Source organism: Sceloporus undulatus, chromosome 9 (genome assembly GCF_019175285.1).
Source record: "Sceloporus undulatus isolate JIND9_A2432 ecotype Alabama chromosome 9, SceUnd_v1.1, whole genome shotgun sequence".
Lineage (NCBI taxonomy): Eukaryota > Metazoa > Chordata > Lepidosauria > Squamata > Phrynosomatidae > Sceloporus > Sceloporus undulatus.
The window spans coordinates 33,431,762-33,459,187 of NC_056530.1; the positions used below are offsets into that span (position 1 = coordinate 33,431,762).

The 27,426-nt window shown below is 42.6% G+C and overlaps 2 protein-coding genes across 3 annotated transcripts; one reads left to right on the top strand and one right to left on the bottom strand.

The window, feature by feature from the left end:
• Nucleotides 1-851: 851 nt before the first annotated feature.
• On the bottom strand, nt 852-11,630 carry TOMM40L (translocase of outer mitochondrial membrane 40 like). 2 transcript variants are annotated; one of them, XM_042441031.1, is made up of 9 exons: nt 11,073-11,630; nt 8,617-8,684; nt 8,181-8,273; nt 6,490-6,591; nt 6,200-6,305; nt 4,838-4,960; nt 3,480-3,556; nt 2,513-2,615; nt 852-1,663 (listed from the first exon to the last, which is right to left on the bottom strand). In XM_042441031.1, exons 1-9 carry the CDS (start codon nt 11,179-11,181, stop codon nt 1,524-1,526), a joined length of 921 nt encoding a protein of 306 aa, XP_042296965.1. In that variant the 5' UTR covers nt 11,182-11,630; the 3' UTR covers nt 852-1,523. The 2 variants fall into 2 exon arrangements, with proteins under 2 accessions (XP_042296965.1, XP_042296966.1); XM_042441032.1 differs by lacking the exon at nt 11,073-11,630 and adding an exon at nt 10,286-10,304.
• Nucleotides 11,631-17,238: 5,608 nt separating this feature from the next.
• APOA2 (apolipoprotein A2) lies at nt 17,239-26,107 on the top strand. The gene is made up of 4 exons (XM_042440062.1): nt 17,239-17,357; nt 21,691-21,772; nt 23,489-23,636; nt 25,852-26,107. Exons 2-4 carry the CDS (start codon nt 21,721-21,723, stop codon nt 25,964-25,966), a joined length of 315 nt encoding a protein of 104 aa, XP_042295996.1. The 5' UTR covers nt 17,239-17,357; nt 21,691-21,720; the 3' UTR covers nt 25,967-26,107.
• Nucleotides 26,108-27,426: the final 1,319 nt, after the last annotated feature.

Below are 27,426 nucleotides of genomic sequence, written 5' to 3' on the forward strand. Positions count from 1 at the left end.
TGCTTATGGCTTTTCAGCCTCTGGTGAGAACCCTTCAAACAGATTGACGTTGGTAGACAGTCACAAGCTCACCTTAGTGGTAGAATTTATAGATATAGCCGTGTTAGTCTGTAGAATCGGTATGTAGAGAGATCTTGTAGCACTTTTGAGAGCAACTGAAAGAAAGAAGTTGGCAGCATGAGCTTTTGTAGACTTCAATCTACTTCTTCAGATGCATGTATGTTATATGCATCTGAAGAAGTAGACTGAAGTCTATCTGCCAACATCTTTATTTCAGTTAGTTTAATAATAATAATAATAATAATAATAATAATAATAATAATAATAATAATATATTTATACTCCGCTCTCTTAAGCCAAAAGGCTATCAGAGCAGCTTACAAATTGTTAGACATTTCCCAAGATCTCTCTAAATACAAGCTCGCCTTGTTAAGAAGGCCGTATGCTAATCTAGAGATGGAAACATGTATTATTATTGTAATTTCAAGGGAAATGGGGTAAACTTGATAAGTGACTGCGCATCAGCTATTCAGATGCTGCTAACACCAATTTGTTTGAGTGCATGAGCGCTGTAATTTGATACACTGAACTGTTATGCTTTGCAGCAGAGGTCCTTTCCCCTACCCCCTTTATAGCATTTCAGTAATAAACATTTTAAAATGACTGGAGTTACTTTTCTTCCGCTGTGTTGATTTCTCTTTCACATCGTCAATCAACACTTTTAGACTTATTAAGAGATTAGACATACATGTCCACATGAAGTGTTTCGGTTCAAGGCAGCTGGTTAAACATCAAGAAACAGAACTCTAGGTTCCTATCAAATAACTGCAAATGAGACATTTCTTTGTTTTTGAGGGGGTGATGAACCCCCCAAACATGGTTTTAATTGGATTCCAAGTAACCATTACACTGAAGCCACAATCTTTGTCTTCATCAGAGTCCTAGGTAAGCCATGTGGCACAGTGCCCACAAATTCACCATGGCATGCCAGGTGGTTATTACCCTGATTGTGGCCTCTGAAATTCAGAGCTTTGACACAGACCTGGAGCAGTGACAACAATGATTGCTAAATCCATTTGGAAATACTGTGGCCAATAGCCCCCAGCCTTAGTAAATAAAGGCATCCGTTCTTCTCCGAAGGGAGCTATTGCAACCCGCCCTGCCACTGCATCAGAATCCCTGCTGCAGTGAATGTCTTGCATAAACCAGTTAGCACATGATCCAGAGCCACGTCTCAGGAGCAAGGGGTATTGTCCAACATCAAATATCATTTTGAATATCAAAAAGAAAAAAAAATGATAGGCCTCCTGAAGGCAGGGTTGCAGTGTTGACACTCTCAGACACAAGGTACAGCAGGGTTCATATCACCACTGCCTGCTGCAAAACAGTTTGGGGTGAGCTGCCCCAATGTACCTGCACACACACACACACACACACATGCAGCCAGGTCCTTCCTACCGAGCAGTATCACACTTGTTTAATCCCAAGGCCTCTCTTGTGGCGGAGACAAGCTCCCAGGACACTCAGCCCACAATGATGCTGAACCCACAATGGAACCGATTCTTCCAGTGGTTGAGGAAGGTACCCAAGGCCAGGGTGACAGGCAGAGGTGGCAGCTTCTTCTCCAGAACAGCCCCCACACACCAGTTACTGTCCAGGAAACCTTTGGGAGAGGAAAATGAAAGGTTCAAAAAGCAACACTAGCCTCCCCACAATTTACAAGACCCATCTCAGCTTCTTATCAGACAACAAATGTTTTCAGGAATCTCCTCTACCTGTTTTCTGTCCACCTTTGAAAGGCTTTGGAGCCTCAGTCTTGGTCTTAGTAAAGTATTCACACTTTGAGAAATACAAAAAAGAGGAGACAAGAGACTAGAAATCCTCTCCTCTGTCTGAAAATATGGTCCTATCCACTCATAGCCAATCAATTTATTTATGGACTGCATTTTCTACAATACATCATGCCCAAACTGGTTCTCAAGACAAAGAAAATACTGTTGCCATGATTATAATGTATTTCAATATCACATTAACAACTTCACTATAGTTTGCTTATAAGATATCAACACTTTTAAATGATTATGTTTGAAGAAGCAGAAGTTTAAATGCTGAACAGTTTGTCTGGAACAACTTTAGAACTGAGTTCATGGAAAATGGAATACAATTATAAGGGGGGAAAGTACAGCCTTCCACCCATGAGAAGCCAACAGAGCAGAGCTTGGTAACTTTGGACCGCAATGCTCTGAATTCCCAAACAATGTGCCCTATGGGGATTCTAGGAATTGTAGCCCAAAAGTTGATTTTTTTTCGAGCTCTATAACAGGCAATAAACACAGGTTTATGGGAGGAAGGGCCTGTTAAAGGCTTCAAAGCAGTGATGGGAAACTTCTGACCCTCTAGCTGTTCTTAGCTAGATAGGGCTGATGGAACTTGCAATTCAGCATCATTTACTGGGTATCAGTCCAAAACAACTTCTTCCAAGGTGAACATCCCCTATTGCTGGCTTACCTACCTCTGAAAACCATGTTGGTCTTGGGCAATGTGAGCTGATAACCAAAAGCAAAGCTTGTGTCCTGCAGTCGAGTGTTTGCCTCAAATTCCACCCCAACCTGGATCTGCAAAGAAGTGAAATAAGGATGTTGGATGTGAAGTTGAAGGCTTTCATGGCCAGCATCCATAGTTTTTTGTGGGTTTTTCAGGCTATGTGGCCACAACCTCTAAATGGTTTATAAACCGACCAAGAAAATCCAAAATCAGCAAAGGACAAGAGAGACCCTCTCACAGCCGCAGGTGTTTACCACATACCATGTAGCTGCAGACAAGTCTACATAGGGACCACCAAACGCAGTGTCCAAACACAAATCAAGGAACATGAGAGACACTGCAGACTGGGTAAGCCAGAAAAAACAGCAGTAACAGAACACATTACAAACCATCCTGGGCACAAAATGCTGTTTGAAAACACTGAAATTCTGGACCATGCCAACAACTATCAGGTCAGAATGCACAGGGAAGCCATTGAAATCCACAAACACTTGGACAACTTCAACAGGAAAGAAGAAACCATCAAAGTAAATAAAGTTTGGCTAGCAGGACTCAGCAAATGCAAATAAGAAACCACTCAGGGTCAGAGGCTCCCCCAGCAGACAATGATCACCAATTAGCAGACATTAATTCTCTTTTGCATATCCTCCCACCCTGAAGCTCTGCCATCAACAACAGAACAATACACAGAATAACATGGGAATCACTCCTTCTCACCCAGGCTCACACAGTATATATATACCCACTCTCTTCCAGGTCCATTCTCTGAAGATGCCAGCCACAGATGCTGGTGAACTATCAGCAATAAACTCTTCTAGAACATGGCCACATAACCCGAAAAACCCACAAAAAACTAAGGATGTTGGACTTAACAAGTTGTTGGGATCAAGCAACTAAGGAGATGTGGGGAGAAGAAAACTTTTTGTTTGCCTCACCTGGTCATTGGCCCGATGGTAGTAGCTTGCGTGTGCCCCACCATAGCCGAGGTTCAGTGTGGCTATCCATTTGAGAGCTAAAGGGAGAAAAAAGCACACTGAAATTGGGGCATTATTAATGGGGAAGAAGGAAAGACTGTAGCACTGGAACACATTTGTGATATAGCCTCCACCTAAATTTTGTTTTTCTAGCTAAGAAGTGCCAAAGGGGAGTGTCCAGTATGGAGTCACTTACATTCAAAGTCCATTTCCTCCTATTACAATATTCCATACGAACTCTTAATAGTTTACATGGAATATTACATCAGATGGGGAACATATAGCCTTCCAGATGTCATTGCACCGCAACTCCCAATAGCCTCTCCCTTGTCTGACTGGCTGGGCTGATGGGAGCTGCAGTCCAAGAACACCTGGAAAGACACATCTTCCCACCCATTTTAGCATCTGCCTGCTGAATAGTTTCTATCACAATGGTTTATTGGTGCAAAAAGCTAGAAGTCTAAGAAATTATTTTTTAAATAATTTATGAGTTACGTTTATATTCTGCTTTCTCTCCAAGGTACTGCTTTGAGGAGCCCTGGTGGCACCATGGTTAAATACCAGCACTGCAGCCACTCACAGTCACAAGGTTGTGAGTTTGAGCACAGACAGGGCTCCAGGGTCCACTCAGCCCTCCATCATTTTGTAGTTTGGTAAAATGAGTAGCATATTGGGGGCAATTGGCTTACACATTGTAAACCACTTAGGGAGTGTTAGTTCACTGATAAGCAGTAGAGAAATGTATTTGCTGTTGATACTCAAAAGATACACATGATGATCTTCCTTCCTATTATTATTATTACCAACTTTATCCTCACAACAGCCCTGCGGAGTCTGCTGGGCTGAAAAGGAAAAACGATTGGCCTAAAGTCACCCAATGAACTTCATGCAGAGTGGTAATTTAAACCCAGGTCTCCAGTCTTGGTCACTGCACCATACTATTTGTTTTCCTTTTTCTCCTCCCACTTCCTTCTGCTTTTTTCCAGAGGATTCCCCTCCCAAAAAAAAAAAAAAAGTTTCTTTTAAACTTAGTTTTTTAAAAGCCTCATCTGACATTTAAAATTCAGATCTGTGTTGCAGGTTTTACCTTGCCCCTTACTGACATTATCCAGTTGAGTAAAAAATTTTTAGTGTGCTGAGTCTTTATGTGAAAGCTCCTTGAATTATCATTTTATGATAGAAATTGACTCTTTGGGAAAGCTCTTTTTTAAAAAAAAAACCTACACAGATATTGGCAGAACATAACAGAGGAGGGTGTGGGAAGGAGGGGGCTCTCTCTTAAGAGTATACATTCTAATTTTTTAGCAAAAGAGACCAACCTGTGTATTTCCCAGCTAAGGTGACAATGGCACCCTCTTCACCCAGTCGCCGGTGGTACACCATTTCACCCCCTAGGACCAACCGTGACGTCACACTCTGCAGGAAATGTGCAACTACAATAACTGTGGAGAGGGACACACAGTCAACATTCATTGCTCATAAAGTGGCCCTGCCTTTTCCTCATCCACTTAAAACTGGAGTGGAGAACGTCTGTCCCTTCAGATGCTATTAGACTGCAATGCTCATCATTCCTGTCCACTGCCTGTGCTGATTAAGCTTGATGGGAGTTGCAATCAGCATCTGGGTTGCCACAGATTGCCCACTCCTTAATAAGAGATGCATACAATCACTTGGAAGCTATTAGCATATTACTAGATAACAGACCATCCCCTCCAAATAAAGAGTCATGACATAAGCATTTACAGAAAGGGACAAAACTAACATAAGGGTTTCAGCCCCTAGTACCCATCAGATGTTCCAGATCATAACCTCCCAGAATCCTTCCCCATTGGTTATGCTTGGTAAGGATGATAGGAGCCATAGAAAACTCTTTAAATTAAGAATTTCCTGTTAGTTTTAAAAAAAAATCAAAGATGTGGCTTGTTGCCAAATTTCAGTGGTGGAATTGGAGACTAGTGTGTAACCAGAGTGTGCTCTGAGTGTGCCTTCAACAGTCTCTGAAGCACACTCATGTTCCAAGAGAAGCCAGGTGGGGCAACCTGCCCATTACATCTACACACACAACATATAGGAAGAATTTCCAGAGACTCGTGTAATAAAAATGGTGGAATTCTTAGGGAGGTCAAGAAACCCCAGGGAGGACAACTCTTAATGCCCCCACTCTTACCCTGACAAGAAGCCCTGGATCAAAGACCTAGAATTGAGGCAAATTAGGTAGGTCTTCCTCACAAATTTCCTATTCCCTACCCAACATGGCCAGCAGAGGATCACCCACCTAGTAGCCACATGCACAACAACATCATCCTCCAAGTGCACTGGAGGACCCTAGAAAATGTTTGCACTATTGATCAGAACACAGCTGGACAATCCTTGGCTGCCCTCCATCTTCCTCTGGCCATGTGGCCATGGAGTGGGGGGCAGGAATCCATTGTGGAAAACTCTCCTTGCACTGTTTTCACATTGGGTGGGAAACTGAATTCATTATTTGTTCTTCCAAAAGAAATAAATATGATGTAGAGGCACATCACTAATACATACACAATTATTTCCATTTCCTTGCCTCCCTCCTTGGTTTACCTGGCAACTAAGGAGCATAGCAGGATGCTGAAGAACAAAAGGAAAGTAAAAGACAAACACAATGCAAGTAGTTAAACCCCTGTAAAAAACTGGCACTCACTCACTCGACTCGCTGATCAAGTCAGGATTTCCCAGTGTTAGGGTGGCTGTGTAGTCATCTCCACGGTATTCTGTATCAAACTGCCAAGTCACAAATTTGGACTGCTGAGTCTGGAACAAATTCATAAATGGGGCAAGAGGTGAGCATGGATGTATTTACAATAGGTTTACGGCCTAGTTTTGACAGAGGTGGTACACCTATGCTTGGACTGTACCATTTCAGAACATGAGGGCAGAAGGGGAAAGCACAACAACTGAATAGCCCTCCCTGCAACAATCACAAGAGAAACATTACCTGGAATACAGCCTTTGTTCGTATTTGGTCAGCTAGAAGGTACAGCGCTTGAGCACTGAGGCTGCCAACATTGTTAATATCCCCAATAAGTGTTGGAAACACCTGCATAGGAAAGAGGGAGAAAAATGAGCCAGAAAGCAAGAGTCAACTGGGATATTCAGTGTCAGTGTATTGTTCAAGATGGAGCCATCACTACAGAAAGTTTGCCAACAATGTGTAATTATAGGCATGAGGAGCAAGAGAAAGAGAGGGTGAAATAGTCCACTTTGCTTTTTATTTTATTTTAGCTTTTGGTAACACACTGCTGATGCATATTCTACTTGTTGTCTGCTAGGACGCCTAGATTCCTTTCACATGTACTAAGCCATGTGTCCCCCATCTCTGTATTTCATTTTTTTTCTGCCTAAGTGCTGTACTTTATATTTTTCCCTGTTGAAATTCATTTGTTAATTTTGGCCCAGCTTTCTTATCTAATCTATTAAAGTCATTTGGAATTTTGATCCTGTCCTCCCCTTAATTTGATTTGATGTCCTCTGCAAATTTGATAAGCATGCCCTGTATTCCTTCATCCAAGTCACTGATAAAGAATCAAACCCTGTGGCACCCCACTGGTCACTTCTCTCCAGGATGAAGAGGCGCCATTGCTGAGCACTCTTTGGATTCTGAAAGCTAGGAAAGAGGCAGGGCAGGCGTGCCTGACTTGCAAACTTATCACCAAGCTAGTGGCTTAATTTGGCTGTCAAAAGGATAGCTATGGCCTTATACAGACAGGCCAAAATAAAGCTGCTTCAGGTCACTCTGAAGGTATGGTGTTTCAATGATGCATGCATCCTAAGAGTCTGGAAGCTGCACCAAAGGACGCATGTATCATTTAAACAGCATATTTGCAAAGTGACTCGAAGCAGCTTTATTTTGGCCTGTCTGTATGAGGCAAATATTAGGCTTTCAAGAATCACATGGCTATTGTCCTTGCTGCAAGAAACTAACAGGTTTCCTACAGTATAAGCTTTTTCAATCAACAATCAATTGGACAGTCAGTGAACACAGAGATTGCTGTAAGAGAACCAGTATATTTTCACAATAGGGATGAAAATTGTGTGACCTTCATACAGCCATTCACCTCCTCCATCTCCCCTGCTCTCACTAAACCTTTCTTGGCTGAAAACCACCTCTGGGATTTGCCCCTATACACTCTTCTCCAGAGTCACTGAAAATTTCACTCTCAGTCACTAAAAACAGCACTAGTGCATTGCATGTACATTCATAGATGCTAAAAATATCCTTCCAACTCTCAGCATGAAGAGTCAGTGTGGTATAGTTTTGAGTGCTGGGCTAAGACTTTGGGAAGCCAGAGTTCAAATCCCAGCTTGATGATAAAACTCATTGGGTGATCTTGGGCAATTCACATTCTGCCTCAGAGGAAAGCAATGGCAAACCAACTCTGACCAAGCCTTGCCAAGAAAACTACCTGACAGGTTTGCCTTAGGGTCACCATAAGGGAGAAATGACTTGTAGGCCCATAACAACAACCTTCTGCACACCTCACCCATGTTTGGAACTGGAAAATCCATGTTCTGTTTCCTTCATGATTTTGGGCTGATACATCTTTCACAAGAATTAGAATTATGCAGGGCAATTCTCATATCCCTTCTTCTCCATTCCACCCTGGTCATAAAATGTCTTCTACTCACCTCTGTTGGGCCTAGCTGCTGGTCACCTGCATACGTTGTACTGAAGTGGTAGCTTGATTGGCCAATTGTACTCATATGAATGGTGTGAGTCACCTGGAGAAAGATGACATGCAACAACATTAAGTAGCTAGGGCAGTAGATTTTTCTTAACCAGACTATCCCCTTTGCTGTAGAAATATTTTCCTTCCCCTTGAGAAGAATATTACTAGTCAGAACGTTTGAGAGGCAGAATCTCCAGATCTGCAGCTTTTGAAATGGCAGGAAGCACAGTGCCAACTTGCTTTCTCTCTTTAAAAAATCACCACCACCCTACACTCACTCCTATTCTGTCCCTCCATCATCCATCCCCCCTGCTCCACCATGATAGCCTCAGTTATGTACTTTGCAGAACAGGATATCAAAATCTAGAATAGTTAACAGTAACAAGGATACATACCTGAAAATGGCTACTGAAAGATTTATTTATGATAAGTTTGACTCCTTCCATCTGCTGGGGGAAGACTTCTAGCATGATGGGGTTGAGAAAAGAAAGTCAAACAGTGCTTAAAGGTTCATTTTTATTTATTTCTAACTGTCCTTAAGTAGCAACTGGTATACTAGCTCCTTCTTAGATTGCCTTGTTAGCAGTAGCAAATCCATACATATTTTTCAATCAGGACACATTTTGTTTGGGCAACTGCAATTCCTATCATCCCTCAATATTGACTATGCTGGCCACAGCCTTGGGAGCTACTCCCAATAACTTGTGGAGAGCACTAAGGCCTGTTACAGACTGCCAAAATAAAGCTGCTTTGGGTCTCTTTGGAGGTATGCTATGTAAATGATGCATGGGTCCTAAGAGTCCGGAGGTCGCGCCAAAGCCACACTCCATTCCTAAGCACTGGAGGGCAGCTTTGGTGCAGCTTCTGGATTCTTAGGATGCATGCATCATTTAAACAGCATACCTCCAAAGAGACCCCAAGCAGCTTTATTTTGGCAGTCTGTAACAGGCCTAAGTTGCCTACCCTAAGATTACCCTATTTTGGTTATAACACAGAACAAAAAATTAAAAATAAGTCATGATTACAATAAAAATAAAACAGAATTAAGTGCATATGCGTATAGAATTGTAAGTAAGAATTATTCACTTAAACCATAGTTTAAAGTACCTGCGAAAACAGAAATGTCTCGTTCTGACTCCAAAGACATTAAAGCTGGACTTTCTGGGGAGGATAGTCCAAAACGGTGGGTGGGAAAACCTTTTCATGTCTCATAATCTTCCCCTTCCCTTAATAAGGGAGCTCTCAGCATTCAGATGGTAAAAGTGGAAAAGCAAACAGGAGTTGCTGTTTTTCACACAAGTGAGCAAGTAAGAGAGTGGAACAAAATGGAAGAGGCAGGCATACACAGAGCGTGAAGTCATTTTGGTCACCAATGACCAGCACAACTACCCCTGCGTGTTTTTTGTATTGTGAGATACCACACTGTAGCTGCAACAGGGGAACCATGAAGAGCAGCCTGTGGACTGGGACCGTCAACCAAGGTAATTTTTCTTCTTCTTAAATTTGGACTGAATTCGCATGTTTTACTTCTATGCCACCAAAATGTTCCTGATGCAAAAACATGGACACTTCTTGGGGAATCCATTGTTCTCTGCCTACAAACAGGCCTGGAATGGAGGCATTTTGGATTGCAAAAGAGGGGTCCCTGTTGAGATGCAAATGGACTTTAAATTTCCTGGACTTTGAAAATCTCCCAACTGCAGAAGCAGGATGCCTGCAATTGCAAAAGAGATCCTCCCCATCATAACATCTTTATAAGATACAGGCATCTGACTAACCTCTCCAATTGCTTTTCTTTCTCCTGTTTAGTTTGTAACAACTCACCTGATGAAGAAATCATGGAGCTTTGAAATGCTTATTCCTCATAATGCATCTGAGGAAGTAGACTGAAGTCTAGGAAAACTCATGCTGCCAACTTCTTTCTTGCAGTTGGTCTCAAAGGTGCTACAAGATCTCTCTATGTACTGATGCTACAGATTAAGGCTATATCTTTGAATTCTAGTTCTTGAAATGCATACCCTCCAGCTGCTAGGGAGAGCCCTGAATAGTTTTCTGACCTCCTACCTTTTCAGCTGCTCTTAAAATGCCTCAATTTACTCTCCTTCCACTTTCCCCTCCGCTTACTTCAAATGCTGCAAAATAAAAATAACCCAGTTTGAGTTTGAGACCGCTTTAACTGTCCTGGCTCAGTGCTAGGGAATCCTGGGAATTGTAGTTTATTGCAACACCAAAGCTATAAACATCTCACAAATCTAACATCTCCAAATGTTTTTCTTCTTCTCTTGTTTGGTGTGTAGCATCTTGCCTGATGAAGAAGCCCATGGAGCTTCGAAAGCTTGCAACAAACGTATTGCGCATTTCGGTTGGCCAAGAAAGGTATCACTAATGCCTTCAAATAGTTAAACAGAGCTGTCATATCACCTCTTACCTTCTCTTCTCCAGCTAAACATATCCAGCTCCTTAAGCCGCTCTTCATAGAGCATACTTTCCAGACCCTTCACCATTTTGGTGGCCTTCCTTTGGACACTGTCCAGCTTCTCAACATAGTTTCTGAATCGTGGGGCCCAGAACCAGGTGAGGCCTGACCAAGGCAGAATAGAGCAGCACTATGGCTTCCCTTGATCTAGAGACTATACTTCTATTGATGCAGCCTAGAATCGCATTGGCCTTTTTAGCTGCCGCATCACACTGTTGACTCACATTCAACTTGTGGTCTACTTGGACTCCTAGATCCCTTTCGCATGTAGTTTCATTCAGCCACGTGTCCTGCATCCTATATCTGCACATTCTGTTTTTCCGCCTTACATTTCTCCGTATTGTTACTGTATTATGATTTCTTATGCATACTTACCTTTGCATTTCCGGTGGAGCTCGTCGAAGCTGCCAGGGTTGCCCAGGGGCTGCTCTCCTCGCCGAGGGGCCCTCCTTGGGCCTGGCCTGAGGGAGAGCAGGTGCCCCATGGCTTCTGGGCTGCCCCCACAGCACCACCAAGCGCATGGGGTTTGGGGGTTCTCTGAGAAGGAGAGCTCCTCTCTTCGTGGGGTTGTTGGCTCCCTGTCCCTTTGGGCAAAGGGGGTGTCAGCAAAGGGGGCTTGGTGGGTCAGGAGCCCCCTCCATAACCAGGAAATGGGCGGGAAGGGCCTCTCAATGGGCCCCAGAGGAGCCAAGAAGGGGTCTCTTTGTGTTGTGGACAGTCAGGGGAGGGTCTTTTCCCCGCTTTGTGGGGCTCAGGGCCCCTTAAAGCCAAAAGTCGGGCCCTGGAGGCTGCTGCCCCCCAAAAAGCACAGCCTCGGTCCCAAAACTAGGCTCTAGCATCAGCCCAGGCTGTTCCCTGAAACAGGGCCGCCATTACTGGGCATCTTTTGACCTCTGACCCAGGAAGCAGAGGTTGCCCTGGCAACCCATCCACGGCCATTTTAAAAACGGGCATCCCCAGCTCTAAACGCCCTCAGCCCCCACAATTAAACCCAGGCTTCTCATTGGCTGACCGTCTATCTAGGGGCGGGGTTTGTGCTCCTCGCTGAGCCTCCATTGGTTGGAAATGTAGCCGTGGCGCCTGTCAATCTTGGCTCGCTGAGGGAAAATAGGAAAGGGCACCTCAGGCTTTTGTTTTGAACTGCTTCTGGCCCCAACTGCCTTGCCTCAATTTATGATTTCTTATTTATTTCATTTATACACCGCCTTTGGAACTCAAGGCGGCTCAAAGATTTAAAAACAAAAACATTACAGTCACATTTTAAACAGTTAAAACCATTTACAATTTGTTTATTATTATTTTTATTTATTTCCAGGATTTATATCCTGCTTTTCTCCACAATGGGATTCATTAAGTTACATTAAAAATGTAACAGAATTAAAAGGCTATGCACATACTATGGGATTCTGGGAGTTGTAGTTTTGTAAAATACTTAGGCTCAGTTTTTGCTGGGCTTTTCGGGCAGCTGTGTGGCCGTGTCGGCAATAAACTCTTCTAGAACATGGCCACATAGCCTAAAAAACCCACCAAAAACTATGGATGCCGGCCATGAAAGCCTTCGACTTCACATACTTAGGCTTCTCTGTCAGAGAGCTCTTGTGAGGCAACAAACAATGGTTCCCAGAATTCCATAGCATTCAGCCATGGCGGTTAAAGCGGTGTCAACGTAGGATTATTTCAGCACTGCGGATGCAGCCTTGGTTTCCTTTTTGCAGTGGACTAGGACAATGGAGGCCAGGGTTTGGATTCCGGTTTGGCCATGGAAACCCACTGGGCGACCTCAGACTCGTAGGCTGTGTCCACAATGCCAACATAATCCGGTTTGACACCCCTTGAACTATCATGCTTCCATGCAATGGAATTTAGGGATTATAATTTTATGAGATATTTAGTCTTCTCTGCCACAGAGCTCTGGGCCACAACAAACTACAAGTCTAGAATTCCAGAGCATTGAACCATTCCATAGCATTGAAGTGGTGTCAAATCAGATTATTTCTATGGTACAGATGCAGCCTAAAATCAACACTCTGGTGTCACAACAAACTACAAAGTCAAACTGCGCTGGAGGAGCTACAAATGCTTAGTGGAGTATTCTCTCAAGGAATCTCTAGGTCTTTCAGTGCAACCTTTAGTTAAAGTTGACCATAGAGTTGCACTGAAGGCCCTAGAGATTCCTAGAGATAACAAATTCATGAATAATCTAATCCGCAAATATCAAAGCCGCAAATATGGAGGGATGAGTGTATACTCCACACACGTCCATGCCAGCATTCTCTGAAGATGCCAGTCACAGATGCAGGCGAAACATCAGGAATAAATTCTTCCAGAACACAGCCACGTAGCCTGAAAACCACACAAAAAACTACATTTCCCAGAATTCTATAGCATCCAGCCATGGCAATTAAAGTGGTGACAAACCAGATTATTTCTGTAGTGTGGATGCAGCCCAAAATACCTTCCTAGTGACTTCTCCTCAACTGCAGAAATAAAGCTTTGCATTTTCTTTCAACTACAGTGGACTGATTTACTGAGTTGCAGAGAGAGTTTAACTAGTTCTTGACAGTATGCAGAGAGCTCTGGTAGCACCTTTTAGACTAAGTGAAAGAAAAAAGTTGGCAGCAGGGGTTGTCCTAGATTTAAATCTGCTTCCTCAGATGCATAATGTATATTCCTTGTAATGCATCGAAATAGACTGAAGTCTAGGACAGTTAAAGCAGTGTCAAAGTGGATTATTCCTGCAGTGTGGATTGGACTTTTTTGTTGTTTGTCTTCAAGTCGCTTCCGATGTATGGCAGGGTTTTCTTGGCAAGTTTCTTCAGAGGGGCTTGCCACTGCCATCCTTTGAGGCTGAGAGAGTGTAACCTGCTCAGGATCACCCAGTGGGTTATAGATAGACAAATAAATAAATGCGACAGAAGTGTGACTACTGTAATATATACCTTTTCAGCCATATTATTGCTCATAAGTAGTTATTATAGAATATAATCAGGCTGTTTGCTCACATTTGGAAACTGAATTGAAGCAAAAAGGCACGGAAACAGGCCAATAATTAAAAGTTTGGCAATTCCCTGTTGATCTTCCAAATGCTCTTTCCAGCTCACTAACCGGGCAGAGTTTATTAGCAGGGAGGTGAAGGACAGGTCTCTGATCTAATCTTATCGCTGGACGTTAACCTCCAACATGTCAGGTTTGCTTATGGACTCGGGTGAGAGGAAGGGGGAAACCAAGTCAGCAGCTTTTGGGGTTGTTGTTTTTGTAAGGTCCTTAAGAAATCCTCTAGTACCGGTGTGTGTGTGTGTGTGTGTGTGTGTGTGTGTGTGTGTGGAGGAGCTACTGATCCAAAAGCAAAACAACCACCCCCTGCCATCCATGAGAAAAGGCCCATTACCTTTATTTCTGGTTATTTATTCAAAGTACAGTTGGCTCTCCTTATCCGCTGATCCAAACATCCACTGCTGGAAAATATTCTTAGAGATATTCCAAATTGCAGACCTTGATTTTACCATTTTATATGGAGAGAGGTGACCAGTGGGGTCCCACAGGGTTCTGTCCTGGGCCCAGAGTTATTCAACATCTTTATCAATGTCTTGGATGAAGGAATAGAGGGCATGCTTATCAAAATTGCAGACACCAAATTAGGAGGAATAGCGAAAACCCCAAAGGACAGGATCAAAATTCAAATGACCTTAACAGATTAGAAAGCTGGGCCAAAACTAACAAAATGAATTTCAACAGGGAGAAATGTAAGATAATGCACTTAGGTAAAGAAATGCATAGAAGAGGGACACCTGGCTTAAGGAGACTACGTGTGAAAGGGATCTAGCAATCCTAGCAGACCACATGTTGAATATGAGACAACAGTGTGATGCAGCAGCTAAAAAGGCCAAAGGGATTCTAGGCTGCATCACTAGAAGTATAGTGTCCTCTAGATCAAGGGAAGTAATAGTCCCACTCTATTCTGCTTTGGTCAGGCCCCACCTGGAATATTGCATCCAGTTCTGGGCACCACAATTTAAAAAGGATGCTGACAAGCTGGAGCATGTTCAAAGGAGGGCGGCCAAAATGGTGAAGGGTCTGGAAACCATGGCCTATGAGGAGAGACTTAGGGAGCTGGGTATGTTTAGCTTGCAAAAGAGACGATGCAAAGATGATATGATAGCCCTGTTTAAGTTTTTGAAGGGTGTCATAATGAGGAGGGGAAAAGCTTGTTTTCTGCTGTTCCAGAGAATAGGACGCATAACAATGGATGCAAGGTACAGGAAAAATGATTCCAGCTCAACATTATGAGGAATTTCCTGACAGTAAGAGCTGTTTACTCCCTCGGAAAGTAGTGGAGCCTCCTTCCTTGGAGGTCTTTAAGCAGAGGCGGAATGGCCATCTGTGCTTCCATTGTGAGTTCCTGCAGGGCAGGGGGTTGAATTGAATGGTCTGTGGGGTCTCTTCCAAGTCTAAGATTCTGTGATATAAGGGACACCATTTTATGTTGTTGTCAACCACCCTCAAGTTGATACTGATCCATCGCAACCCTGTGGATGAGACATCTCCAAGACTCCCTGTCCTCCACTGCTCTGCTCAGGTCTTGCAAAGTCATACCCATGACCTCCCTAAAAAAGTCCATCCATCTAGCCTGACACCTTCCTCTCTTTCTACCTTTCCTGGCATTACTGTTTCTTCCAATGAGTCCTGCCTTCTCATGATGTGTCCAAAGTACAACTTCAACTTTATCATCTTGGCTTCCTGGGAGATTTCTGGCTTGATCTGTTCTAGGACCCATTTGTTTGTCTTTTTGGCCATCCAGCGCTCATCTCCAGCACCACAGCTCAAACAACAAATATAATAACATCTTTATTTATATTTCCCGCCTCTCCCCATGGATCAAGGCAGGAGCACAACAGCTAAAATCAGCATTACAATGCATACATTTCACAACTCAGAATTTCAGACATAGATTGATTACCAGTCAATTATAAAACAATATAAACATTATTACTACAGTCTATGTGCACATCATCCCTAGGAGGTGAACATTTTCAGGGTTCAAATGACTTGATTTTCCTCATATCCTCTTTCTTCATTGTCCAGCTCTCACATCCATACATGGTAACAGGAAAAACAATGGCTTGTATGATTCTAACTTTTGGGGTGAGTTGTATATCTTTGCATTTTAGGAGCTTTTCTAGTTCTTTCATAGCTGCCCTCCCTATTCTTAACCTTCTTCTTCTTCTTCTTCTTATTATTATTATTAACCTTTATTTATGAAGCGCTGTAAATTTACACAGCGCTGTACATACAATCATTTTAATTAGACAGTTCCCTGCCCTTGGGCTTACAATCTAAAAAGACATGACACAAAAGGAGAAGGGAGTGGTGAAGGGAAAGGGTAAGAGGTCCAGCAGTTCCTCTCTACCTCCAAGGCCTGGACCAAGGTAGATGGACTGGAGGGTCTCTTCCAACTTTTTGATTCTAAGGCCTGTTACAGACTGCCAAAATAAAGCTGCTTGGGGTCTCTTTGGAGGAATGCTGTTTAAATGATGCATGCATCCTAAGAATCCGGAAGCTGCACCAAAGCTGCACTCCAGTGCTTAGGAAAGGAGTGTGGCTTTGGTGCAACCTCCGGACTCTTAGGATCTATGCATCATTTAAATAGCATACCTCCAAAGAGACCCGAAGCAGCTTTATTTTGGCAGTCTGTAACAGGCAGCTCTCATTGGCTCCAGAGAACACAGTGCGTGGTCAAAGATGATGGGAGCGGGAACCCCACAAAATCAATGGGTCATCAGTTTCTCACCCTGATCTGTCACATCCAACTCCAATTGTATCAGGTGTCCTATAATCAAAAGTTTTCTCAACGGGTTTTTTAAAATGAAGGGGGAAGGAATCCCTGTGAGAATAGAAACAAAATGCAAAAATCAATAGAGACGTGAAACAAGCATAATATATAAGATAAATTACTCAAATGCAACAGGATGATAGAGATACAGAGGTTTAAAAACTTTTGAAACTGGCTTTTAAAAATGATTTTAATCGGCTTTTCATTCACATTCTTATATGTTTTATTGTACATCCCTTTAGGGGCTCAGGAGGGCAGAGAACAATACATTTTAAACTTTTCTCCTTTCCTTTTGAAAAAAAATCATTTTTCTCCCTTCCCATTTTCTTTTTTGAGATGAAATAACCAAAACCTGTGCATAATATTCTAAAATGTGGTATCTACCTAAGCCAAAGAGCATGTGCTACTATTCCAGATGGTGTTGGGCTCAGTGGCAAAGGAACATGGAAATTGCAATCCAGCAACACGTGACAGCTGAAGTTTCCTCACATCTTCCTTCCTATCATGCGACTGTATTGTGCCAAATCTTCCAGGACTGTGCAAAATGTTATCGCCGAAGTATGTGCCTGAGTGGGAGGAGAATGTGACCGTTAGACCCTGTAAACCTGTTTACATGGAAATGGTCTTAGTTTGCAATTATACAACAACTTCCAAGTAAGAGCTGGTGTGTTGGCAGATTTGGGTGGGATGGGGTCAGACCTAAACACCAATCATCAGGAAGATCAGGGCAGGTGAAGCAGGCTGGACTCTCAATACGGTATATAAAGAGTCACAGCTGCAAACTCAAACACATTTCAGCAGTGGCTATCACCTTTTCATTGATTCCTCAGGTAAGAATTACACAGTCTATTATATATACAGTGGGTCCTTGTTATATGCTGGGATTTGGTCCCAGGATCGCCTGTGGATAACAAAATCCGTGCCTGTTCAAGTCCCATTAAATATAATGGCAGAGCAAAATGATGTTCCTTACATAAAATGGAAAATCAAGGTTTGCTATTTGGAACGTATACTTTCTTTTGAATATTTTCAAGCCGTGGATGCTTGAATCCGTGGATAAGAAATCTGTAGATAAGTAGGGTTGACTGTATACCATATATACTCGACTATAAGTCAATCTCTCCTCTAAGACGAGGGCATGTTTTGGGGCCAAAATTAAGGATTTTGATATGACCCGTGGATAAGTCGAGGGTAAAACTTAGGGGCATGTAACAAAGGAGGTAAAGGATGAAGCAAAACAAAACAGTGTCAAAGAACATACAAAATTCTGGCAGACATAATTTCTTGTGCTCACTCTTAAGGCTGGATGGATGAGAGAGCAGAGGGGGGTTGATGTTCCAGGACAGATTATACTCTTGCCTTTCACCAGGGGATGGTTCCTTCTTTTAAATAAGAGTTAAAGTACAGTACTTACATTGACCCATGGATAAGTCGACCCAGGTTTTTGGGGTCAATTTTTTGACCTACATTTCTAGACTTACACATGAGTATATATAGTACGTCCTCCCGCCGTTCTCACGGACTTGGGATCCACACTCCTTGATTATCCGCGAGGGGTGAATGGAAGGAGTTAAAATGGGGTGCGCCTCCATTCATGCCAATAGGGCTTGTATATGAGTGGTTTTCCATTTTTGCGAAGGGGTCCGGAATGGATCCCCTGCAAAAACGGAGGGAAGACTGTATATATAACAATCTATTTTTTATTGTTAACCACCTTCGAGTCGGTCTCTACTCATGGCAACCCTGTGGATGAGACGTCTCCAAGACATGCTATCCTCCACTACTCTTCTGCAGGTTCATACCCATGATCCTCTTAATTGAGTCCATCCATCTAGCATGCGGTCTTCCTCTCTGTCTAATTCCCCTCACTTTTCCTAGCATTATTGTCTTTTCTAATGAGTCTTGCTTTCTCATGATGTGACCAAAGTACAACAGCCTCATTTCAGTCATCTTTGCCTCCCGGGAAATTTCATCCTTGATCTGTTCTAGGACCCATCAGTTTGTTCTTTTTGCTGTCCATGGGATCCTCAGCACTGTTCTCTAGCACCCCATTTTGAATGAATTTATTCTCTTTTTGTCCATTTTCTTAAGTGTCCAGCTCTCGCATTCATACATAGTGATGGGAAATACTATTGCTTGTACGATTCTGACTTTTGTATTTAGTTGTATATTTTTGGTCTTTAAGAGCTTTTCCAGTTCTTTCATAGCTGCCTTCTCCATTCTTAAGTCTTCTTCTGATATCTTGACTGCAGTCCCGGTTCTGATCTGTGGAGAGTATCACACGGGGAAAATCAGGGGAGTAAAAAGGCATTTTACCAGGAAAGTTATGCAATCGCAGCAAAGATTTTCAGATGACATCGCAATCTGAGAGGATTTATCCTGGGAAGAACAAGGAATGCTCCAGCAACAACCCATTCACAGGATGTCCCTATGAATGGTTAGTTGATGGAGCACTCCTAGTTCTTGCCAGGATAAGTCCTGTTAGATCACGATGTGTGTGAAAATCTTTGCCACAATTGCGTGACTTTCCCAAGAAAATGCCTTTTGAATCCCCTGATTTTCCCTCATGTGATAGTCTCCTAAGTTTGATCCAAGGTATAGGAAATCTTTTACTATGTCCATTTTCTTTATTGTCTAGGCTGAATTTGTGTAGATTCTCCGTAGTCATTATTTTTGTTTTCTTTACGTTCAACAGTAGACTGCCTTTGCACTTTCTTCCTTGATCTTCCTCAGTACAGTAGTTGCTCTAGGTCTGCAATGTTTTCTGCTAACAGTATGGTGTCATCTGCATCTTAGATTGTTGGTGTTCCTTCCTCCAATTTTCACTCCTCCTGCTTCTATGTCCAAGCCTGCTTTTTGTATAATATATTCTGCATACAAGTTGAAGACATAGGGTGAAAGGATGCAAGCTTGCCTGACCGCTTTTCCAACTGGGAACCCTTCTGTTTCTCCATATTCTGTTCTAAGAATAGCTTCTTGTCCTAAGTACAGATTCTTCATTAGACTATTAGATGTGTTGGCACTCCCATGTCTTTCAGGGTGTTCCATAGCCTTTCATGATCTATGCAGTCAACGGCTGAAATCTGATTAGGGCAAGTGAATACGGCTGACTTTCTACCTCCAACCAAACCTCTGGTCTTAAGTTCAGGGTAGTGAGACAGATAGAAATCCAACCGGTGCCACTTCCCTGCCACTATGTCACTGAGCTGGTAGAAAACCAATTACACTAGTTCTTGAGCCAACCTAAAAATACATACCACCCTTGATTCTGGGAAACCATCTCTTTTAGGAATCTCTCAGGTGTGTGGGATCCTCTCCTCTGCCAGTGATCTCATGGAAATTTTCTGGGCTGTCTGCGCATGTGGAAATTGTCCTTCTCATCTGATTTTGTCCATTCCAGGGCTGAGGTCTGACACTGGGAAATGGCTAGAGATGTCAGAGCAAAAATAAAATTAAAATTAAAAAACCAAAAACCTAAGCCCTGTTACTATGGTCCAAAACACACTGCAGAAATAGCCCGGTTTGAGAATGCTTTAACTGTGCTGGCTCTGTGCTAGGGAATTCTGGGAACTGTAGTTCTGTGAGACATTGAGCCTTCTCAGTCAGAGAGCTTTGGTACCACAATAAACTATTTTGCTAGGATTCCCTAGCATTGAGCCAGGGCAGTTAAAGTGGTGTCAAACTGGATTATTTGTGCAGTGTGGATGCAGCCATTGAAGTTTGGAGTGCATCTTTTTGGGACACTCCATTCTATGCCTTCTTTTATTTTTGGTCCCTTCCCAAAAAGTCCCATCGGCAACTGGGGATGCTCCTTGGGCTGTTTTTCTGAGGGGGGCAGGGATTTGAGAATCTCTCCCAAAAGTATTTTTATACTTCTGCAAACTTTGGGAGTCCCCTTCTCATGGATGGTGATTCTATAAACTTTGTTCTTTTCCACTCCAAAAAGGATTTGTAGTTCTGCAAGCCTCTCTCAAGTTTGCTAAGTGTCCTTTCTGCTTGTGTGTTGTTTCTTTTTCTTTTAATTAGCAAACTTTCACGCTACACAGTTATGGTGTTATGATCCCACTTGAATTGCCAGGTTCTCCCAATGGGAATTTGTAGTTTAGGGAGGGTACTCAGCCAGCAATCTCTAGTGCACCAAGCAATAAATTCCAGGCATAACAGTTAAAAGTTTCCACTTTGATTTTAAAAGAAATTTCAAAGTTATTTGAGCTTTGTTTACCGCATTTACCATTCACAATCCTAAAAGAAAGGAGAGGAAACCAAAAGACACTGAATATTCAGCAAAACCACTTTGCTTTTCATTTTTTCAGTCTATCCGTTTCAAAAGAGTTGCTGCCACCTCTCAGATGTGAAGTTTCTTAAACCATTTTTAATGGGGGAAATATTAAACACAGACGTGAAGTCCTCTTTTTAGGACTCGATAGGAGTGATAAGCCTTTCCTTCCAGGTGACCAGATGTCCCAAACACAAAGGAGGACAGGGCACCTCAAAATGTAGGACATTCAAGAAAAATGTAGGCCATTACAAATTGAAAGCTACAAATATAAATGTAAATGCTCAAAATTCTTCCAGGACAAAAGGTTTGAATGGAGGGCATGTCCTGCAAAAGGAGGACATCTGGTCACCCTATCCTACTCTGCCAGTTTTCATTATACAGTGGGGCCTTAGTATCTGCTGGGGGTTGAATATCCAAATCCATGGATACTTAAGTCCCATTACATCTAATGGCATAATAAAATGGTGTCCCTTATTTAAAATGGCAACATCAAGGTTTGCTTTTTGGAATTTATATACAGTATATATATATATATATATTAATATTTTCAAGCTGTGGATGGTTGAATCCATGGATAAATCCATGGACATGGGGTGACTGTGTGCAGCCTTTTATTTAGCACAGACATCTCAAGAATCACACTTTTCCATTTACTAATAGCAGAGGGATACAAACATTTCTAGTCCTTCTGAAAAATTTGGCAATCCCTGTAACGAAACAAAAAGTGGGGCGTAAAAACTCAAGTGATAGGTGTGCCTTAAGTTGGAAATGACTTGAAGGCATGCAACACCAAAGAGTGAAAAGTGTTTGTGATATAGAGAAGGATTGGTTCTGCCTTCTTTTCCTCCCTTCACCATCTTTTTCCCATCATCTCTTTCCTCCAGAAAGTCGACAAGCCCTTGGACTGTAACGAAATGAAGGTCTTTGTCCTAGCAATCCTGCTGGTCAGCATCTGCTGCCTTGAAGGTACTGTTCGGTGAGGGACTGGCAACTCTCCATCACAAATTTTAAATGCACTTCCGCACTGCAGAAACCATCCAATTTGACACCACTTTAGCTGCCATGGCTCAATGCTATGGAATTGTAGTTTGTTGTGGCACCAGAGTTCTCTGACAGAGAAGGCTAAATGTCTCGTACAACTACAGTTCCAGAATACCACAGCATTGAGCCTTGACAGTTAAAAGGGTATCATAGAATCGCAGAGTTGGAGGAGACTATAAGGGCCATCCAGTCCAACCCCCTGCCATGCACGAAATCTGGATTATTTCAAACTGGATTATTTCTGCAGTGCAGATGCAGCCCTAGAGAGCTTGGAAAACTTACTTTTTGGACTGCAGTTCCTAGACTCCAGAGAGGTGGAGTCTCCCTCCTTGGAGGTCTTTAAACAGAGGCTGGATGGTCATCTGTTGGGGATGCTTTGACTGTGAGTTCCTGCATGGCAGAATGAGGTTGGACTGGATGGCCCTTGGGGTCTCTTCCAACTCTATGATTCTATGACTCCAAGGCAATGGACCTGGGACTTTTAGCACATAGAGTAGGTACTCTACCACTGAGCTAAATGGCTCCTCAAAATATTTCAGATGCTAGATAACAATTTGTTAACAAAGTACAATAACAACCCAAATCTACAAAACAGCGATAGCTTTGTGGGGCCAACCAACAGCGATACCTCTATGGGACCAACCCAAAGGCACAAAATAGATGCACCTTTGCCTGGTGAAGAAGCTAGTCGAGCTTTGAAAGCTTGCTACATGTATTTTGTGCATTTTGCTTGGCCCCATAAAGGTATGTTGTGTGGATTTTGGATGTTACTGTACTTTGCTATATGGCCAACACTACTATCCTTGGCTATGTTTCCTGAATTTGTTAACAGCTGCAGGTCCGTATTTATGTTTCTGTGTTCAGTTGCTCTCTATCTTCTTTACAAAAATGCTTCCAGTGCAAGTAGATGAGCAAAATAAAAATCATGATGGTGTCATGCACGTGAAACAGCATCAGCTTCAGATCTTGGAAAGGTTCTTGTTTGAACTATAGCTCCCAGAATCCCATAGCTAATATGGAGAGTGAAGGATTTGGGGGAGCTGAGAAATTCTGGGAGACTCTGGAAGTTGTACTTCAAAAAAGTAGCTTATTTCACCAGCTTTACACTTCTTTTGGTACCTTGTTGCTGTTTTATGCTTTAGACTGCCTTCAGATATATTTTATGTACTGTATTCAGATGTATGTATCTAATTCCTTTAGATATATTTTAAGGAAAGCCAGAGAGTACAAAAGAGAGAGGGGCTGTGTGTGTATACATAAGTGTGAGCACATATGTGTGTGTACACACAAACATATATTCACAGATATGTCCACATGTATTGGTATAATGGTTTGAGTGTTGGACTATGACTCTGGAGACCAGGGTTTGAATCCTGGCTCAGCTACATAAACCAACTGGGTGGCCTTAGGCAAGTCACACTCTCTCAGCCTCAGAGGACAGCCATGGTAAACCTCCTCTGAGGCTGAGCAAACCTGCTGAGAAAACCCTATGATAAGATTTGCCTTATGACTGCTAGAAGTCAGAAACAATTTGAAGGTACACAACAACCACAACATCAATATATATAATTAAGGCATTTACTTGCTTGACTTTTGCTAGGCCTCTTCTTATGAGCTGCCTTCCTTTGTCCATCTTTGCAGGTGCTCTTGTGAAACGCCAGGCAGAAGCCCAGTCCGAAGTCGCGGCTCTTCAAGAAAAACTGCAACAATATGCCCAGAGCATGTCCCAGTACTTTTCTTCTGAGCTGTTGGCAGAGGAGAAGATAGAACAATTAAAGGCGCATGGACAGTATGTGCTGTTTTTCAATCTATACATGCGTTGGGAGAGCGCTGGGGTTATGCCAGGGGTCTAACAACTGGGTGGGTGGGGGAATGGAGCCATTGCTATCCCAGTTCGAATTCTTCCCTGTCCCCCATAAAATTGTCCCTTGGTCTCCATACTTCTAACATTGCAGAGAATGAGAAATTGAAAAGGATCCATATGTAGAGCTCTGCATTTGCTGTGCTTGCATTCCCCTGGTTGCTTTGCTTCTGACTGCCAGCCATTCAAAAAAGACATCTAAACTGTATTTCTGTAATGGATTCAAATGAATTCAAAAATATAGCCATGTTAGTCTGTAGAATCATAGAGCTTTATCACACTAGTGAGATCCCATGAGAAAATGGGAGTTAAATGCAATTTAAATTAAATTTGAATTTAAACAGAACTTGCAAATTCGGGAAGTTTATCCCACTGAATTGCAGCTAAAATGAAATAACGCAGAGTTAACCCACAGTTAAAGTGGAGAAAACCAGCAGCTTTTTAAATTCGGTTTGTTCTGAATTTAAAAAGCAGCGAGTTTTCTCCGCTTTGCATTCAGACTATCTTCGCGTTATTTCATGTTAACTGCAATGTTGCATGATAAACTTTGGGCATGCAGGAACTCCACTCAAAGCATCCCCGACAGATGGCCATCCAGCCTCTGTTTAAAAAGACCTCCAAGGAAGGAGACTCCACCACGATCTTGTAGCACCTTTGAGACTAACTGAAAGGAAGAAGTTGGCAGCATGAGCTTTCATAGACTAAAATCTACTTCCAAGTGCACCTGAAATACATATTGTATTTCAATAGTATGCAAGGGGATCTTGTAGCAGCTTTGAAACAGGGGTGAAAAGAATCCAGGATGAATCCGGGTTGAATTTCTGTTGTTCACACACATCACAATTATGTTGGGGGGGGGGGGGGGCTAAAAAAACCCACTTAATCCAAGATAATCAATATTGGGGGGGGGTCGAGGTTTTAAAAAAGATTTGCATCATTGGCAGTGTGAATAACCGATACAATTAGAGCTGAACAGACTCAGGATAAACTTACCTTGGGCACGTCACACTCTCTCAGCCTCAGGGGAAGGCAATGGCAAACCGCCTCTAAACAAATCCTGCCAAGAAAATCCCATGATAGATTCGCCATGAGTTGGAAACAGCTTGAAAGCACATGATGAAATCAAGCCCTCCCTAAAGTGCATTGTGCTTCACAAACTAAGCACCCTTCAAATTGGGTTGTGACTCCCATCATTTTCAGACATTTTGGCCAGGGCTGACAGGAGATGTGGTCCATTATAACTAGAGCAGGAGTAGGCAACTTGTGGAGGGTAGGGGGCCAAATTACCCCCCAATAGACCTTGGAGGCCCACACATTCCCAGTGTATCTATTCCTGCAACAACATTGTTTTGTCCCTAAGTACCCTCTGGGGGACATTGTCACCATGTTTTGGGATCTTCCTCAGCTGTACATTGGCCTCAATAGGTTCCCAAAAAATGCCACCCACGGCCACACCCCCTAGAGTGCATTTAGGGACCAATTATTATTTATTTTATTAATAACAATTTATATTATTATACATTAATAATAGCCACCTTGAGTTCCTATACCAGGAGGAAGGCAGTAAATATATACGTGTGTGTGTATAAATAATTTGGGTGGAAATGTTTGTAAAACAGTTTTTTAAACCTCTGTGAGCCCTAAAATGAATGCCTTCCATGCCCCCTCAAAGTCCTTCTGGGTGTATTTTGGAACCATAACCCATAAAAATGGTGCTGTGGAGCCACATGGAGTCCACAGGCCAAACTTTTCCCACCTCTGACTTGGAGGATCCTCCAGGCTGGGAATATTTGCTTCTTTGTGCAAGACAAAAATCCTTGGTATCTGAAATGCATTTTTAAACATATGGCCACAGGTTTGTGAAAAAGACTACTAAAGAGTCATTCCTGGTGTAGATGGACTTTGGGCATTTACTGTAATGTTATATAGGCCATGATAGTTAGGAATAGAACTTCCATGTTCAGTAGCGCTCGATCTTAGAATAGGACATGCTGAGAACAGCCAATGGGAGAAGGCTCTTTTATGTTGGGGGGTCTCTTACTGGAAGCTGTAATTCCCAAAATTACTGTTTGCAACGTCTGCCTGTACTCCAGGATTACATTGAATTTACAGTCTGATCCACATTTTCTTTTTCCAATTGCAGGACATTTGTTCAACAGGCCCAAGAACACCTGCAACCTTGGGCTGACCAAATGAGGGATAGTTTAACTCAGCTCTTTACAACTTTACAAGAATCTGTCAAGAAAGCTACATCGTAAAAAGCAAGCTTTTTCTCAAAAACCCTCGGGATCTTCCCCCCAAGAATGACAGCAGGCAAACTCTGGCACCTCTCTTACATCAAGGCTGTGTCTGGATTTGTGTTTGGTTGCAATAAAGGCAAAACTTTCCTTGGTCTATAACAGGGTGTATGTCTGTCGTTTGATTTGGGCATAAGCAGATGTGACTTTTAGACACTATTTTCCAGCTCCAGATCAAGAGTTTGCATGTCCATTTCTCAACTCATATAATTATGTATGGTAAACATGGGCCTATGCTAAGTAACACCACGTATATCAGAGATGGACAAGATGTGGCTCTTTGATGTTGTTAGACTGTACCTCCCATAACCCTCATCATTGGCCAGGTTAGCAAAGACTTATGTTAGGTGTAGTCCAGCAATATTTGGAGGACTGCAAGTTGCACATCCATTAAAGCCTAAGCCCAATTGCCAGCCCAACTAGAACAGCCCCAATGAATTAATTGCTGAATCCCATTGTTTCAATGGGTCTACACTAGCTGAGACTAGCAATTCAGACCCTGGAGTGCTACAGGCAGAGGTTGCAAACAGTACTTTATGGGATTACAGCTCCCAGAATCCCCCAGCCAACATAATCACTGGCCATGCTGGCTGGGGGAGTCTGGAGGCTTTGGACCCGAAATGTAATCTTGCCACGTTCTGGCCCCGTGTTCATCATCTGAAACATATACTCTGAACATTTTTGAGGTCCATCACCTCACTTTTTGGTTCTTTGGACTTGTCACAGCTAACCTCTTTCACTATTTTTAAAGTGCCTATCGACGACTCTAACCTTCTTATCGCTTGATCTCCTAGAGTAGTGATTCTCAGTCCTGATCCTACAAATAATTTGGACTTCAACTCCCAGAAGCCCCAGTCAGCATGGCCAGTGGTCAGGGTTTCTGGGAGTTGGTCCAACAACATCTGGGCAGCCAATTGTTAAGAACCAGTGTTCTAGGCCTCTGGTTTCCAGCTATGAGTACAAAAACTGAAAGATACAAGAAGATCTGTTGTATCTGTTGTAATGATCCACCAAGTGTGGCCAAAGTAAAGTCTCTAAAACAAGGACTGGATAATTACTTTTGTGGACAAAAACTCCCAGAATTCCCAATCCTGCATGGCCACTGGGGGATTCTGGGATTAGTGTCCAAGAAGGTTAGTTTCCTAAGCTTTACTCCAGGAAGTTCACAAGGTCCAGGCTGACACTCTATTTATTTATTCCCATTCAAAATAAGAGAAGCAGTATATCTAAGCTAGTTTATCATGACGAGATAAAATATACCAAGTCAAATACAAGTTTGAGAGCCAGAACAGTGTAATGGTTGACTGCTGGAATAAGAGTCCAGGAGACAAAGATTCAAATCTCTACTAAGCCATGGAAAAACACTGAGCAACCTGGGCAAGACACACTCTCATAGCTTTGGATGACAGCAATGGCAAACA

What these genes read in the sequence shown, in the direction of transcription:
- TOMM40L (XM_042441031.1), bottom strand. Translation starts at nt 11,181, where the DNA reads ATGGGGCACCTGCTCTCCCTCAGGCCAGGCCCAAGGAGGGCCCCTCGG. An exon ending in AGCAGCTAGGCCCAACAGAG is followed by an intron (nt 6,592 to 8,180) that starts GTGAGTAGAAGA and finishes TTTCCTATGCAG; the next exon opens with GTGTTTCCAACACTTATTGG. An exon ending in GAACAAAGGCTGTATTCCAG is followed by an intron (nt 6,306 to 6,489) that starts GTAATGTTTCTC and finishes AATTTGTTCCAG; the next exon opens with ACTCAGCAGTCCAAATTTGT.
- APOA2 (XM_042440062.1), top strand. Translation starts at nt 21,721, where the DNA reads ATGAAGGTCTTTGTCCTAGCAATCCTGCTGGTCAGCATCTGCTGCCTT. An exon ending in CAGCATCTGCTGCCTTGAAG is followed by an intron (nt 21,773 to 23,488) that starts GTACTGTTCGGT and finishes CCATCTTTGCAG; the next exon opens with GTGCTCTTGTGAAACGCCAG. An exon ending in CAATTAAAGGCGCATGGACA is followed by an intron (nt 23,637 to 25,851) that starts GTATGTGCTGTT and finishes TTCCAATTGCAG; the next exon opens with GACATTTGTTCAACAGGCCC.